The following is a 16628-nucleotide window of genomic DNA, read 5'->3' as shown; positions in this document are numbered from 1 at the left end:
GCGGTACCAAACTGACTAGCACCATGAATGAAAGGGACCTGAGGGTAATAATAGACCACGGTATGAATATGAGCTGGCAGTGCAATGCTGTAGCCAGTAGGGCAAATAATACTCTGGCATGCATCAATTAGTGCATCTCCAGCAAAACCAAGGAGGTGATTCTTCCTCTCTACTCAGCACTGCTGAGACTGCAGCTGGAGTACTGTGTCCAGTTCTGGGCACCACACTTTAACAAGGACATGGACAAGCTTGAGAGAGTCCAGAGAAGAGCCACCCATATGGTCAGAGTCTTAAAAGGCAAGCCAGATGAGGAAAGGCTGAGGGATCTGGGACTCTTCAGCCTGAAGAGAAGAAGGCTGAGAGGGGACCTGGTAGCAGCTTACCACTACACTAGGGGAGTACATCAGGGGCTAGGTGAACAGCTGTTCACCAGGGCGCCCTTGGGGAAAACCAGGAGTAGTGGCCACAAACTCCTGGAAGACTGATTCAGGCTCAACATTAGGAAAAACTTATTCACAGTCAGGGTGTCCAGAATGTGGAATAAGCTCTCTCCAGAGGTGGTGCAATCATCTACCCTGGAAATCTTCGACTAGACAGTCACTTGGTAGGGTCACCTGACCCTCAGTTATCTTTCCTGCTAGGTGCAGGGAGCTGGGCCTGATGATCTTCTGAGGTCCCTTCCTGCCTTACAATCTATGTATCTATAAATCTATGGTAGAAACAAAAGAGCAGAAGATGAGCTATTAAAGTTGAAGGTCTGGTATGGTTTGTTAAACTACTCTTAATTTTGTAAAAAAAATTGTTAATTTTCTGATTACAGGGAACAAGGTAACCTCAGGGTATTGGCAAAGAGCTAGTAGATAAAAATCTAACAAACAGCTGGTCAATGGAGCAAGTGAAATTAATTATCTCTTGTCTGCTAGTGGAGACAACTAATTATCTCTTGTCTGCCATTGTTACACAGTGCATCGCAACTAGCACCAGTCCGCTTCTTTTCTAAACAGGCTCAGTAGCTGATCAATGACAGAAACAGTCTGACTGATGTCTTTACTCTCTAGAGAGAGATCCTGTTCCACAGTAGGATTAGGATACATTGGCTAGTCAGTGTAAGAGAGCCTGCACATCTACTGCCTCTGGTGTTTCTCTCTCTGTGGATGCATATTCATTCTCCAATGCTGGGAATGTAACTGTTTTTCACATCAGCACCATTTGTTTTAAAAATTGGATCCAGGGAAGGAAAATGGACTGGGTTAAAATGGAATGGGGTTAGTGATGGAAATAACACCATCCCTTTAACTGCTTCTCTCTTGCCTACTGTCAGGTCCACTGTGCATGGCTTACCTTGGAGGTTCTTGTTTTCCCTTTTTACTGTCTCCAGGTGATCCAGTGTCTCTTCATAGGCATTCTTCAGCTTAAAGAGCTCTGTGCTGAGGCTGCGGGCTTCCTTCTGGGAAGCTTCAAGCTCTGCCTGTGACTCTTCATACTTCTGCTTCCAGTCACTGATGATCTTGTCAAAGCTGCGCTGTTTCTTGTCTAGGGCTGCTGCAGCGGAATTGGACTTTTCCAAGTCAATCATCATATCCTCCAGCTCATTCTGCAGCCTGTGCTTTGTCTTCTCCAGAGAAGAGCACTTGGCATTAGCTGCTTCAATTGCTTCTTCAGCTTCCTGCAGGCGAGCTGCGAGCTTTTTTCTAACAGGACAGGAGGAAAGTAGAACAACCGTGAAAAATAGCTCCCAAGTTGTTGAATAAGTTTGGTTCTTGATTGGCAGCATCCATTATTCATCTCCAACTTTTATTTAACCTTTCAGAAACTGCAGACACACACAAGTGCATGCAATGCTATTTAGCCACCATGAAAGTTTATGTCGTAAGAGGACTAAATTGCTGGTGTCTTCCATGTTGTCAGCTGAATGAAAGCTAAAAGGGGTACCTGTTATATATAATGCTAAAGAATTCTATAGAGCATAGTGTTCCCAGCTGAGTAGAGGAGAAAGCCAACACTAACACAACACACTTACTTGGCATCTTCCAGTTCCTCTGTTCTTTGAATGGCATCAGTTTCATATTTTGTCCTCCATTGCGCTACTTCTGCATTTCCCTTTGACAGAGCTCGCTGAAGCTCTGCCTTGGCTTCTTGTTCCTCCTCAAACTGCTCCCGCAGGAGTTCACAGTCATGTCTGGCAGCTTGCACTGCATGAGCCAGGGCATTCTTAGACTGCAGGATCAAAAAGTTATGTCAATATATTAAGGAACCAAAAATTACCCTGGGCCCCATGACAGCCAAATAAACAGTTTCTAGCAATTCAAGCTAAGCTTTCAAGATCCCAGATAGTTCAGTTCCTTTTTTGCCTTTCCACATCTGGCCACAGCTAAGGAGAAAGGCACAATATCAGAACAACTATTGCCATGGCATTTCTAGTCCAAACACCACAAATGCCATGAGAAGGTCTGTTCTCAAAATGCTCTCTCTCTCCATGACTTGTACTGTTCAAATGCAGAAATTTCTATTTGTACAAGTATCAAAATATTTTGACTCAAACACCTGATTTCAGTTTTCCTCTAAGTTAAAAATCAATAGTGTTCTTCCATTCAGCTCAATGAATGGGTGTTCCAGCTGTCTCAGATTTGTTTGCTATAACCTGTAAAATATTCAAGGCTGACAGATAAGCAAATGAGTATTACCTTAGTCTCTTCTTCTAGCTGTCTTCTCAGTTCTTCAATCTGTTGAGTGAAGGATGTTTTCCCTCTGGAAAGTTGACTTATCAATGACTCTCTTTCTTCGAGCTGTCTTGCAAATTCACCTGCCAAGGGTTTTTAATCAGGTAAGATTGAAATATGTCCTGTTTCCCATTCATCAGCCCATTCCCATGGTCACATTTCACATTACATCTGCTCAAACCAACACAAGGAAAAAAACTGACAGTGAACATGGATGATCTTTTTTTAAAGGAAGCATCTGAGGAAGCCTTCTCAGATCTATATTAGAATAAAACCCCACAGAACCATTTTCCCCTAGATTCTCTTTCCTTTGATGAAGACAAATATGAGTGCTGTAATTTTAATGAATGATGCAAAAATCAAACTAAACTAGCCCCTCTCATACTAGCTTCTGGTGTGGCTAATGCTTAGTTTTCACACTTTTTAATGTTTTACATTGCACTTCTCTAGACCTTTCTTAACACTATTCCAAAGCACTTAAGAGCACCAGCTTTGCAATTTGCCTGAGGTAGGGTCAGGAAAATACATGGTGGATACTTTAGCAACCACCTGAAAGTGAATATAACTTCTTCTGGGATGAAAAACAGTAACTATTTATAGCCAATAAAACAACAGGAAAAGAAAAACGCTGTGTAGGTGAACACCCACAGGATTTCAGGGCAGCTGAATAAACACCATAGCTGGAAATTCATTGGAATGAAAAGTTCCACTCTTACAAAAAATGCCTTTCATCATAAATAAGGGAACTTCTACATGTGGTGATGTCACGATGTACACGTGACAAAAATTTCTCTTTGTGTGGCTTACTGTACTCGCATAAATTACACGTACATGAGTTTTGGGGTTTTTAAATGAGTTTGTATCATTGCAAATAAAACTACATCTTGATGTAGTTTAGTTTGTGATGTTGCAAACTTAGAACATTGCAGCCATTAGTCAGCTCACTCCCCAGCTGCGGGAGAGGCAGGCAGCCTCAGCTGCTTCTGCCTTCAGCAGGCTCCTGCAGCCGGCAGGATGCCTGGAGCCACCCAAGAATGGGCTGGTTTCCCCCCCAGGTAGTTCAGGGAGGCAGCATGAGGACAGCTGGGTGGCTGGCAGCCAGAGAAGGCAGCAGGGATGCTGCATGGGGCGTGGGACTGCCTGAGCAGGCTGCTACTTCCCTGAGCCCATCCAGGCTTCCACCACCTTGTGCACTGTCTCCGCCACCTTCTCTGGCTGCCAGCACACCCAGCTGGCCTCCTGCCACCTCCCCATGCTGTCCCAGGGGCAAACCGGACCATTCCCAGGCAGCCTCAGGCATCTTGCTGACTGCAGGAGCCTGCTGAAGGCAGAAGCAGCAAGGGGCCTGATCCATTTTCCACCCAGAGCCTGTCCACCTCTCCCATGGCTGGAGGACAGCTATCAGATTAATGGCACAGATTAATGGCCTCTGGCCACAGGAGAGGTGGTCAGGCTGTGCTGGAAATAAATAAACAATGAAATAAATGAAAAGGATTGTGCCCCTTGCCACTTCTGCCTTTAGAAGGAGCCTGCAGCCACCAGGACAATACTCACAGTTTCAATTTAGGGGTCATGGAATGCAACCCTAAGGACAAAAATCCATCACATGGATTTCTTCCTGAAGCAATGATGCCTAAACAATATGCCAGATTATAGCATTTCATACTGGTAACAGCGGCACCTACAGACTCAGCCATCACCTCCAGTAACATCTGAAGTTAGTGTATTGCTTGTCAGTGTTCTTAGTACAAATACTTGCCCAGCCACAGCCTGACCCTGTTTTGTTCATGAGACTTGATGATAGTGCAGCATGTGAATAGCATGGTAATTGACTGCTTTATTTTAAAAGAGGAGTTACAACAGAGAATTTAAGATGAGAAAGCATCAGACAATGGAAAGTTGCAGGTCTACAGCATGCACAACCCAGCCCATCTTCCTGCAGATGTAATCCTTACACCATTTCCCTATACATCATGATAGAGAATGCCTTCCTGAACTAAGAGAGCTGAGTTATGTTTCACATGAACTTCTTCCCATTCACAATGATACATTTGTGTGGATTCCTGCATCTTAAGATTCTGAAGAGAGCTGAACTCTGTAGTATTTATCGATGTCAGGACTTTGCAGTCAGCCAGCACTTTTATCTGTGCAAGAGCATATCATTGGGTGTTGTTTTCTATTCTCTCTAAGATTTAATGCTGAACATTGACCTACCATTCTCAGTCTGCAGCTTTGCTTTTTGGGTGGTGAGGTCATTCACAAGACGGGTCATTTCATCCAGCTTAGCCTTTGTCTCATTCAAGTGGTCTTCGTACGTGCGACAAAGCTTCTCTGCATTTGTCTGATGGAAAATTGGAGGAAAAAAGATATACAAAGCTGCAGGCCTCATAGCCTGCTATATAATCATTTTGTTTCCCAATTAAAACAGGTCATCTGGTCACTAAGACTATTCTGACCTTGACATTAACACAATTTAAAGCCTGGCCTGTTGGATTTTGTAAGAAATGGTGTAGGCTTCAACACAAAGCCTCTGTACAAGGAGTTTGAGTGAGAATGCTTCAATTGTATTTTGTTTGCATTATACTTCTAAGCAAGTTTGCCTACTAATATTTTTATGCTGTTTGCCAGAAAATCCATAATACATTATAGTTTGCTTGAGTACAATGTAAATGAAGACTTCAGGGGTTGGCTCAGATTCTACGCTACAGCAACTCAGGGAGAATGATCACCCACAGATTTTTTTAAAATCAACAATAATGTTTGTAAAAGGAGAGAGGGCACCTTGTTCCCACAACGTTTCTGAATCCAGGAATCTCAAAGGAGTTTGCAAAGGAGATTATCTCTCACTACTTGCCTTTTACACTTGGGGTAACTGAGGCAGAAAGAGGGGATATAATTTGTCCAAAATCATATAGCAGCAGGCTGCTGGCAAAGGCAAAACACAAGTCTCTGACTCCCAGACCTGTGCTTTACCCAATCAGCAACACTGCCTCCATCTCTGTTATTCTTTTATTTAATGACATCCTGCATTCACTGCAATAGAAAGATCCTGCAATGACTTCAGCAGGTAACACACACCTGCAAAATTTAAATATACATTTCTTAAAACCTCCTAATTGCTAGGTGGGGGGAAATTATTCCCAATGAAGACTACTTTACGCAGTCTGCTCTGCATGCCATTTAGCATGAATTAAGTTTGATGGAAGCTTTCTGAAACTCATAATGTTGAAAACATGCCTTCCCTATTCTGCCTTTTAAGAGCTGCTGAAAGATACTAAAATTTACCACCAGGAGATTAAATCCACGGTTTATCTATAGCATGTAATCACTCAAGCTGTGACAGTTTGAGTTCCCTGCTGATGTGCCTCAACGCTGTGACCTAATGGGATTTCCATGTGAGGTGAGGGGATGGTTCAGTCTCCACGACCCTTCAAGCCCAGGGGTGTCTGCTGAGTGGGGAGAGATTCTTCACCCTTTGGGATGAGCAAGATGGGCTGAGACTGTGTGTGTCCATGGTAGTACTTTCTAACTGTGCGGTCTGTCGGATCTCCTCTTTTGGAGGCAACTCGGATTGCTTACAGGTCCCTCAATATGTCCCATAACACTTATAACTCTGCATTAAGGCAATAATTATAATCAATTTTCATACTCCAAAGATTCAGCCTGTTGCCTGTCAGGCTCAGGAATGTAATTTTCTGGAATGCATAATTGGCAAGCTGTTTTCTTTTCTCATCCCCATATCTGCCTCTTCTTTTGAAGCCTCGGGGACTTGCCACACTTGGAGACTGGACAATGAGAAGGTAGATTCAGTGCTCTGAAGCAGAACGGAGAATCTTCTCTCCGGGAAGCCTGGGTGGTTGTTTTTTGTTTGTTTGTTTTCTGCCTCTAACTGCAGCAATCATTTAAGCTCTCCCCATTAGTTCCCTTCCATTGCAGGGGCCCTAGGCACCAATAGCTTCCCAGTCTCTTGTGTTTTGTCTGTGCCACCTAGTTTGGTTGCCTGAGAACTGAAATGCCTTAGTCCATCTGAACTCCTTGGATTCAACATAGGATAGAAACTGAATGGTTTTGGGCACGTAGAGGTCAGCTCAAATCACCTGGTGGCCCTTGCACTCTGACTAGGGGTCTACCTAACTCAAAAAGGCAGCTGGCCAATTTTGCAGGGAGATCCCTGGACCAGCCACCATATTCATAGGCTGATTGATTGCCTCCCAATAACTCTGATTAGCTGAGGGGCCTCAGTGGCTGTGAGAGCTCTCCATCATGTGGCCCTGTCCCTCACTGCTGATTGGTGGCAAGAGGTAGGGCCATGTGTCAGGCATCCCTCTCAGCCAATCAGCAGTGAGGAGTGGGGGTGGGGGTGGCAGCTATCACGGGCTGCCCTGCATGTGGGCAGGCCCCCTTTCTCTCCCTGCCCCCAATGGGCTGCACAGCCAGGCCACAGTGCCATGAGGACTGCTGGCTCCCAGTGGGGAGCCAGCATTTTATTTTCAGTAAGTTTTCTTTTTTTTGTTTGGTGGATTTCATGCACATTGCCTGCTTTTGTGAGAAATGACCAATTTTGAGATTTCCATGAAATCTGTCCCTATCTATGAAATAACAGTGATTTTTTAGGTAAGTGCACACAGCTATTAGGGACTGATAATGACTGGTTATCACCAACCCAGGAGAGGTTGAAGCTGGTGACCTAGTTGCTAAAGCCTCTGGACCCCCTCCTCCACCATCTGAAACCTTCCTCTGTCTCCCTCTGGAAACCTTAAAACAACTCCCATATGCACTGTCAGTGAGGAAGTCTGATAGAGCCTACTTTTCCCTTGACCATCTGCTCCATGTTGGATGATAGGTCGTCCACCTCCAGCTTCAGCTCACTCTTCTCTTTCTCCAATTTCTGTTTGACCCGCTGTAGGTTGTCCAGATGTTCCCCCAGCTCTGCCATGCTGTCTGCATGCTTTTTCCTTAGGGTGGCAGCTGTGGCCTCGTAATGCAGAGTGGCCTCCTCAAGGTCCCGCCGCAGTTTCAGAAACTCTGCCTCTCGTTTCTTGTTCATCTCCAGCTGGACAGCAGTGGCTCCCCCAGCCTCCTCTAGCCGTTCACTCAGTTCCTCCAGCTCTCGAGCCAGTTCTGATCTCTGTTTCTCCACCTTGGCTCGAGCAGCTCGTTCTGCTTCCAGCTCCTCTTCTAGCTCCTCTATACGAGCCTATCAAACAAGGACACACTGGTGTATATTAACATTGTTTACCTCAGTACTAACTGCCCTCAAATGTTTTCAGTACTTTACACACATCCACATGTCAGCCTGACATGGCACATATTATCATCTATGTCTAGATCTAGCTTTTTTCCGCTATTTTCCAGAAAATACAGTACGCAATGGATTTAGACAGACAGGGAGCCACTTGCCCAGGAATTTACCCAGTAAAGGCATTAAATAAGTGTCACTTATCTCCTACTAAAACAGTTAAATTCTTTCTCTTCAAACATTAGTTCAAGATATATAGGTAGGGACCTACTTAATTTGGAGTTTCACAGATTTCACGGAAACTGCAAAATCTGGGATTGTCCACAGAATCAACAAAAAAACCCTTAAAAATAAAATTTTGGCTCCCCAGTTGAAGCCAGTGGTCCTTGCTGCTGGGAGGGGAATACACTGGCTGGTGGGGTGGCACCAAGGACACTAGACAAGGTGGCAGCTCCCCCCTTGTCCCTTCTCCCCTTGCTGGAGCCTGTCTGCCAATCAGGGCCAAGGGGCAGGGCCACATGAAGAGCACCCAGCAATCAAGATAGTGGCTGGCCCCTTGTGCCCCCCAGGGCCTCTCTGTCAGTGAGCGCCATGGGGTGGGCCCACCTCCAAATGACTGCAGAATTAGAACTTTACACCGCAATCCACCTGCAAAATTTGGTAAGTCACCCTGCGATTTAGGTAGACTAAAGACAGGTCAGAAATAAGAAAAATAATGTATATGTCCATGTAATGGACTGTTCAACTACTGTTCAAGAAAGCTTTAAGAGGTTCTTTTTCCCCGGAATTTAATAGTCATGTTGTTGCAAGGTCTTCAACCTCTGTAAGGAGAATAAGAGATGGAGATCAGGAACAACTGGTAGCAAATGTATGTGAATAATGGATTTTTTTTTCAATTCAGTGGCCAAACTTGAAAAAAAGGACTTCCATGCAGATTTTCTTGTGTTGACTAAAATATCTCAGGTTCAGTTTATTGAATTTCCCCTGCCATTCCTTTTCCTTTTAAACAGAGTCTGTTTTGAGACTGAGCTTGGATTTCTCTTTGCCTTTATTTTTGGTGCAAACTTTGCACTGAAATTAAGTCAAATTCACCACCTATCTTTGTTTAGAAAATATATTATTTGCCAGAAAAAAGCCAACAAAGCTCTACATGACAGGTTTTTTGTGAAAGTATATAACTCAAGTTTTTCAAGTCAGATTCACACTGGGATTCTTTAATTTACAGTCTTCTGGCCCCCAGGTTCCATCATTTTGTTCTCCTGCACCCATGCTCAGACTTATTTCCCTCTTAATCAACATTTTCTTGCCCTTCATGAATCTCCATGGTGTGAACCTCTCTAGTTAAACCTGTGATTCTCTGTTCCCTTTGCTTGAGGATGGGGTTCCATGCCTGGGTTCGTCTTGCCAGAAAATGGAAAATCCCTTCCTCTACACTTAAGAAATGAACTCCTGAGCTCTTGGAGTGGCTTCTCAGTTGGTTCAGTCTCCTCTTTTGTGGCCCACACTTCAGGGGAAACCATGAGCATTTGAGATCGGCCAGGTCCCTTTACTTTCTCTGTCCAATATATCCAGAGGAGAAGTTGGGACATAGACTTCCCAGCTGCTACCTTCATTTTCCAGGCTTTCCTACTCCTCTCTGGGGATCAATTCTGACTTCAGACACATGGATATCATAAGCTATTAAACCATAAATATTTCTGAGGACAAGACTAGGCCTGCAAAGCCCAAAATAGGCTTGCAGATAGTGGATGACGTAAAAATTTAAGTGTAAATCACAAAAAAAATACTTGGTTGGCCAGTACCAAACTCAGAAGCCAAGTGCTTCACTTAATTGAAGTATAGCAATTATGATTTGTTGAAAAGAAGTACTTTTCACTGGGGAGCTTACCTGAAGCTCCTTTATCTTCTTCTGGAGTTGTACCACTAAAGCTTGCTCATCCTCTATCTTGGAACTCAGTTGATTAACTTCAAAGTCTTTCCTGTTAAGGCAAGGAAATTCCTGTGAAAATTTATCCTAGAAGTTCAAGCAAAGTTTGACTAAAGCAATTTTTTTCTGTCAGTCTCTAGATAAAGTCTTGGGAGCAAATGTGAAAACCAAATTCAACTGGAAATAAGCAAGAAGATGTAATACTGCACAGGTGCAACAGTCTTCTCTCTAAGCAACCTTGTTCAAGCTAAGGCCCTGCAGGTACTCCTGTTGTATTACAGTACTATGCTCAAAGCTCCTTAATGCTACACACTTCTGTCTTGATTGAATTTTAATTTCAACCAAGTTTAAAAACAACCAAGAAAAAAGTACTATGCTGTGTGCTATATACAGTAGATGAGAACATTTTACTATTATTATTCATAAATGATATATCGTGAGCCTGCCAACCCATGGAATAGCTTTCTGTAAACAAGGACATGCAAGAGAATGATGGACTAGCTTCACATTGACTGCCTTCGACTCCTCATTTACATCTGAGATAAAGGGAAAGCCTTTGGCACAAGGTTTGAACTCATGTCTCTAAAACTAGAGCACAATGCTTTAACCACTTTGCCACTACCCTGCCTTTGAAAATTCGTTGAGATACAACACCTTTTCAAATTCAAAGGAAAAAAGTATATTTAGCAAGGTTCAGGCATTCAGTGCTGCTGAGTGCTAGAAATTATTCTGTCCATATGCAGCATTGTATTACATATCAGGTACAGTTTCCTCTGAAATAGCATTGGTATGAGCCACTCCCATGGGGAGATGCTTGACTTGATGGATCTGAAAGGACAAACCCCATGCTTCTGTGCTGTTTTGTACAGTATAAATGGTTCCTTACTTCTTTAGCTTTTCTTCCAGCTGCAGCTTATCATTCTCCAAATCCATGACACTCTCTTGGGTCAGTTTCAGATCTCCTTCCAGTTTACGTTTGGCCCTTTCCAGATCCATCCTCACCTTTTTCTCCTGTTCAAGTGAGCCCTCCAGCTATAGGAACAATAAACCAGTGATGCAATATGTCTAAAGGCATCAACACCATTCCAACCTCCAGTTTTGTATTAAACATTAACAAAGCCTGAAGCAGAAAAGTTCTTCTGCAACTGTCTGATTTTATGCTTGTCCTTCCTAGCTTCAGGGAGAACTTGAAGCTTCAGGCTTCCAGGACAATTCAGGCTGTGATAATATGGTACAAGGACCTCTCTAGGTTTCTTCTTTGTGAAGGCATCATGGTAGCCTCTTCTTCACAAAGGTTAGTATGACTAAAGGACAATTACATTGCAATAAAAATTAAACAGATGTCTTCATCATTGTTGCCTTCCTTTCAAATATTCAACTATAGAGGAAAATTATTATAGTATTGCTTGCATTAGATACCTTATATTGGGACTTCCATTTGTACATCCTAGATGAGCATTTACAAAAAACCACAACACATTTCAGAGTTTCCCACTTTCAAAAAAGTTATAAGTAAACACATCAGCATAGGAAATGAAGAGAAGAACAAACGTACATCATCCACCTGCTGCTCCAGTTTCAGTTTAATTTTGCTCAGTGTATTGACCTTGTCCTCCTCTGCCTGTAGGTCATCCAGAGCTTGCTGGTGAGCTTCTTGCAAAGATTTCTTCTCTTTAGTGAGTTTGCTGATGGACTCATCAAGAGCTGCCATTTCTTCTGTCAGATTTTTGACCTGTGAGGTTAAAGAAATGCAACAGCAGTTACAGATGTGCTTGTACATCTTTTCAGCAGAGATAACTGTACACTGGCCAGAAAGAACAACCTAGACTATATATGTACACTGCTGCCTGGCCATTAGAAAGATGGAGTAAAAAGGGAGTTCATTCAATGTTTGACTCATCGATTGAAACTGCCAACAAGGTAGCTAATTAGTTCCAATTCTTGCTTTGCCTTCATTATGAGGACATCTGCAAAACACACACTGTTTGGAGACTGAATATGGTCAAGGGGACAGTTGCTTAATATGAAAAGCTAATAAGAAATTGCTACTAATCAAAACAGGCACCATTCTTAGTAGCACAGAAAATATATCCATGAGTAGTCCTAGGCCTCAGGAAATACATTTAAGGGGCACAACTAAAGTGAAATTTAGCTACTAATGGCAACACAACTCACATGGGTAAAGGGAGACTCAGAATCAACCTAAAACTGTTGTCTTTCACAAAGCACTTAGCTATGCACTTTATACTCTATACGTTATACTCTAGTCTTGTAGTTTGGCCTGCTTTTAAGTTGCTTAATACTTAATACAGAGTGTTAACTTGCAGAACTCTAGTAACACTCACTGTAAAGTAGCCTACTTATCAATCCTTTATGGAGCAGTATGATGTATTTCTAATGGTACCTTATTTTCAGTAGCATGTTTCTCTTTCTCTACTTTAGCTAGAGTTATTTCAAGGTCATCAATATCTTTCTTCAGTTCAGAGCACTCATCTTCTAGTTTTCTCTTCTTTGACGTCAGTTCAGAGTTCATTTCCTCCTCATCTTCCACTCTCTCTGTCAGCTCTTTGACTTTTGCCTCCAGCTGGATCTTGGATTTAATCAGCAAGTCACATCGTTCTTCTGCATCTGATAGAGTATCTTGTTCCTGGTGTAGTACAAGAAGATGATCACAGTGTGTAGGAGCAGTCATCTTTATTTTTTACTATTTGTCTCCCATCCCTTTATGGATCCTCAACCACACATTAGTATGTAGGTCAGAGAAGTATAATCAAAAAGGCTATGGGAATAGGTAAATATGGACTTTCTGAAGGAGCCTGTTCTTTCTTTCCACTTACGTTAAAGACAAGAATTCTGAAAAATCCAGGCGGAATAAGATGAGGCCTACAATGTTGGACACATCTATTTGCACATACAAATTGGTAAACTACTATCCACATCTAATTATGCTGGACATTGCTATTACCAGGAACTATACTTTTAAAACTGTTTCAAAGATTATGACCTACATCCTTAAACATGAGTTTATATTCATGGTAAGAATGTTAACCTACTTTCCTAACAAGAACAGCAGCTTAATTTAAAACCATCTGTATAAATAACATGGTTGTAAGTTGTCATGTTTGAAAGAACATCAAGTGCACCCACTCACAGACTGCAACTGAAGGAGCAAGTCATTCTTCTCCTGAACCAGAGACACTTGCTTTTCTTCAAGTTCCTTCCTCCTGGCTTCTGATTTTTCCAAGGCCTCCTTTAGCTTCAAGAACTCTTCCTTCATGTTGGCCATTTCCTTTTCAGTTTCTGCAGACTTCAGGAGTGGCTTGATTTTAAAGAACAGCTTCATCCAAGGCCAGTTCTTCACAGCCATGAAAGCTCTAATGTTCCACTGGATCACAAGGAGTGCATCCCTGGTTTAACAAATGAAAAACTCAGCCTCAGTTGAGAGAGAGAGAATTCTTTTTTAGGCCATCCTTGAGTCGGTTCTGCCTTTGTGGTCTGAATAGCATTAGGAACTTGCAGTGGGTTGTGCAAAAAATGTGTTCTTTATATCTTGACCTTCAGAGATACTGACCAGCTTCATCTCTGATTAAAATCTGAATTCATGCGTAACTAACGTGCAACAATTGCTATTTTGTACTGGATACCCACAAAAATTACACTTTAACACCCTTATCTTACATCCCATTAAAAGCTTACGTGCTGTTAAGGTTTAAGTACTACTGGGCATGTCTACACAAGCATTAATATGCTTTTCCTAATGTACATTAAATTTAGTACCTCCAACGTCAGGTATTAAATTAATGCAGGTCATCAATGTACAGTAGCACAAGTGCACACTTTTTAGGTGACACTTAATGCACAGTAGCCTATTTTACTGTACATTAGCATAATGACATCTTTTTTATGTGCTACTTTAATGCACAGTAAAATAAGGTACCACATATTAAAGTGCATGTGTAGATGTGCCCACTAGACATGTCTGCATGTACTATTAATTTGAAGTAGGCTTATTGCGCAGTAAAAATACTGTGCAGTAAGCCTATCTGGGAGCATGGTCTACACATGCTCCCAATAGGAGCAGCCCAGTACAGGCTCCCACTGAATGCTAGCCCAGGGGCTGGCAGGGAGCATGGGACTGGTCCTCATGGTCTTGGGGCCAGAAGAGCTCTGCTGGCTACAGCAGCAGCTGTCTCCTGGCCCTGTACACTTTGGGAGGGGTCCTGATGTGCACAGGACCAGAAGATAGCAGCTGCTATTGCTGCTGCAGAGCTTTCCTGCACTGTGCATATGGGGACAAGCCATATGCCCAGCAGGACTTCTCCCCACAGCCTGGAACTGGCCAGAACCTGCTCCAGAAGCAGGACAGTTCCCAGCCAGCCCCAACCTGCATAGGGAAATCTCTGTGCAGTCTGGATCTGGCTGGGACCTGCCCCAGAAGTGGGACAGTTCCTGGCTGGCTTTGGGATACGTGGAAATCTCTGCATGCAGGCCAGAGATGGCTGGGACCTGCCCCAGAATGGGACAGTTCCTGGCCAGCTCCAGGGAGCTCCCAGATCCTAGCATTGTTCAGCTCCCAGCTCCTGTGCGGAGCAAGTTGCTGAGCAGCACTGGGATGGGGGGGGGCAGGGAAGAGAGCTATCCCGTCCCAGTGCTGCTTGGCTCCCAACTCCTGAGGGGAGCTGGGAGCTGAATAGTGCTAGGACCGGGGGAGTTCCCCATCCCCTGTGGCCCCCTAGTGTAGGGGGTGACTGGGAGCAAATGTACCCCCAGCCACTATCTACACATGTGCAGTATCTACTGTGCAGTTAGTTTACTACCTGTATTTATGGGTAGTAACTAACTGTGCAGTAGACTAATCTATTGCGGAGTAAAGCATCTTGTGTAGACATAATCACTAAAAGCTTAATGGTCCTATTTAGTCATCAATGAGGCAGCAGTGGCATGGTCTCCCAGATTTAAGGGAACAATCCATACCTTCGCTCCACCATCTTCTGGAACTCGGCTCTCATTAGCTTGCCACGTGCTCTTGCCTGGATCATTGTTAGGATCTTTGCTAGTCTCTCGTCCCTCATCTCTTCAAGATGACCCAGGAGCCCAGCCTTAAAGAATACCTAAAATATAGACAGGTGCCACTTAGGAGCAATCAGAGAATAATTCCATCCTCAAGAAACATGGATTGATGAAAATTAGTTTTTATATTGGCAGTTATGATAAAGCTTAAACAGGTAAAGGTGCTATACTTATTGGTCAATTTCTGCAGCAGAAATGAATAGATAGTTAGGAAGCATTTGGTTCTAGGTTAGGGAGCTGTGTTGATCCATTATGATGCCCCAACCATTTTTCAAAGTTTTAATGTGTTTGTTTTTTTTCTTTGCCTATTTCAAATGATAGATACATTAGTGTGGCCTATGTTACAAAACTGTTATATATTTGTAAATTTTCTCACTTTTAAAAATTGTAACCAGGCATAATAAAATGGGAATAAAGTCACGTGGTACCAGGCATGACCATTGTTAGTCTCATGAGCCTTGTCTACAAAAAATTCTTCCTCCATTGATGAAAATGGACTGAATTGGATCAATTTAACTGGAAGTATAGACAGGACAGGACAAAACTGTGTTTGGTGCCATTTCACAAAATGAAGCTGACCCCTTCTTATTTAAGTAAGGCAAATGAATAGTAATGAACATTCTGTCTACACCGGCAGTAGAACTGCTAATGGCACTGGATGAGCTCATCCTGTTAGTGCTCAGTATTGTTGCTCCAATAGTAAAAACTACATGGGCATTGGAACATTTCCTCTTGACATATAAAACAAAAATCTATAATTTGTTTTCTGAAAATTACTAAAATTAATTATTACAAATTATTAAAACTATGGCTAACAGATCACTTGTTCCAAACTCACTTAAGCTGTTAGCATGTGTAAGTGTGCCCCACTGAGGGCTGCATGTTGGATTCTTTTAGTCCAGACACTATTTTTGTAAAAGGAACTGCATGGTCTTTTCTGGTTACCTTAGTGTGTCCAAAACGATACTGATTATGATCGATATCTAAAGAACTCAGCAGCTTCTCAGAAGCTTTTCTGCTATCTACAAACTTATCCTCAGGAATTGCAGCTGGATTCAGAATGCGATATCTATTAATAAATAAAAGGGGATGAGAAAGTTAAGAATGCCAAGATTCTGGGCAAAATTCCACTCTCATTAAGCCTACAATAAATCTAGAATAACTTCAGGGAAGCCAATTCAGTGTTTTCTGTTTACTAACACAAAGGAGAGCAGAACAATTCACTTGAGATCAAACAGAACTGAAAAGAAACTTAAATAAAAGAGAAAAGGAAAGGACTGCTGTGGCTCATTTTTACTGGGAAGGAATGGAGCGCAAACAGAAATGCAAAACTTGTGTTCAGAGGTCGATTCTGCTTTACCTTTGTTTAAAGTCAGCATAAAGCACTCTGTTTGGAAACCCCTTACGGCAAATACGGATTCCTTCCAGCACACCATTACAGCGAAGCTGATGCAGGACAAGAAAAGCATCTATTGCACCTAAAAAGGTTAAAAAAAACAACTAAATGAAATTAGATCCTTTTCATGAGGATTTAACTTTCAGTTAGTCCAATATGGGAGCAGATTAGGGAGTCACGTCTTGAATGGGCAACCTGCGTAGTGACTAATAAAATAGCATTTAAATTCAATACCAGTAGAAATAAAAATTGAGAGCAGACAACAGTACTGAAATA

General features: G+C 42.6%; 1 protein-coding gene across 3 annotated transcripts in view; it reads right to left on the bottom strand.

The window, feature by feature from the left end:
* Positions 1–16628, bottom strand: part of MYH15 (myosin heavy chain 15) — a 70156-nt gene that overhangs the window by 16277 nt on the left and 37251 nt on the right. For all 3 annotated transcript variants that reach the window (XM_019528610.1, XM_019528612.1, XM_019528611.1), the window contains 13 exons: positions 16317–16434; positions 15902–16025; positions 14861–14997; positions 13038–13293; positions 12291–12533; positions 11442–11618; positions 10773–10918; positions 9848–9938; positions 7528–7917; positions 4935–5061; positions 2685–2803; positions 2021–2217; positions 1342–1691 (listed from right to left, as the gene is read on the bottom strand). In XM_019528610.1, the coding sequence (XP_019384155.1) occupies positions 1342–1691; positions 2021–2217; positions 2685–2803; positions 4935–5061; positions 7528–7917; positions 9848–9938; positions 10773–10918; positions 11442–11618; positions 12291–12533; positions 13038–13293; positions 14861–14997; positions 15902–16025; positions 16317–16434 (2475 nt within the window). The remainder of the gene's footprint in view (positions 1–1341; positions 1692–2020; positions 2218–2684; positions 2804–4934; positions 5062–7527; positions 7918–9847; positions 9939–10772; positions 10919–11441; positions 11619–12290; positions 12534–13037; positions 13294–14860; positions 14998–15901; positions 16026–16316; positions 16435–16628) is intronic.

Source organism: Crocodylus porosus, unplaced genomic scaffold (assembly GCF_001723895.1).
Source record: "Crocodylus porosus isolate Cpor-Errol unplaced genomic scaffold, CroPor_comp1, whole genome shotgun sequence".
Taxonomy (NCBI): domain Eukaryota; kingdom Metazoa; phylum Chordata; order Crocodylia; family Crocodylidae; genus Crocodylus; species Crocodylus porosus.
Note: the sequence above shows the minus strand (reverse complement) of the source record. Positions and strands in the feature narration are given on the sequence as shown.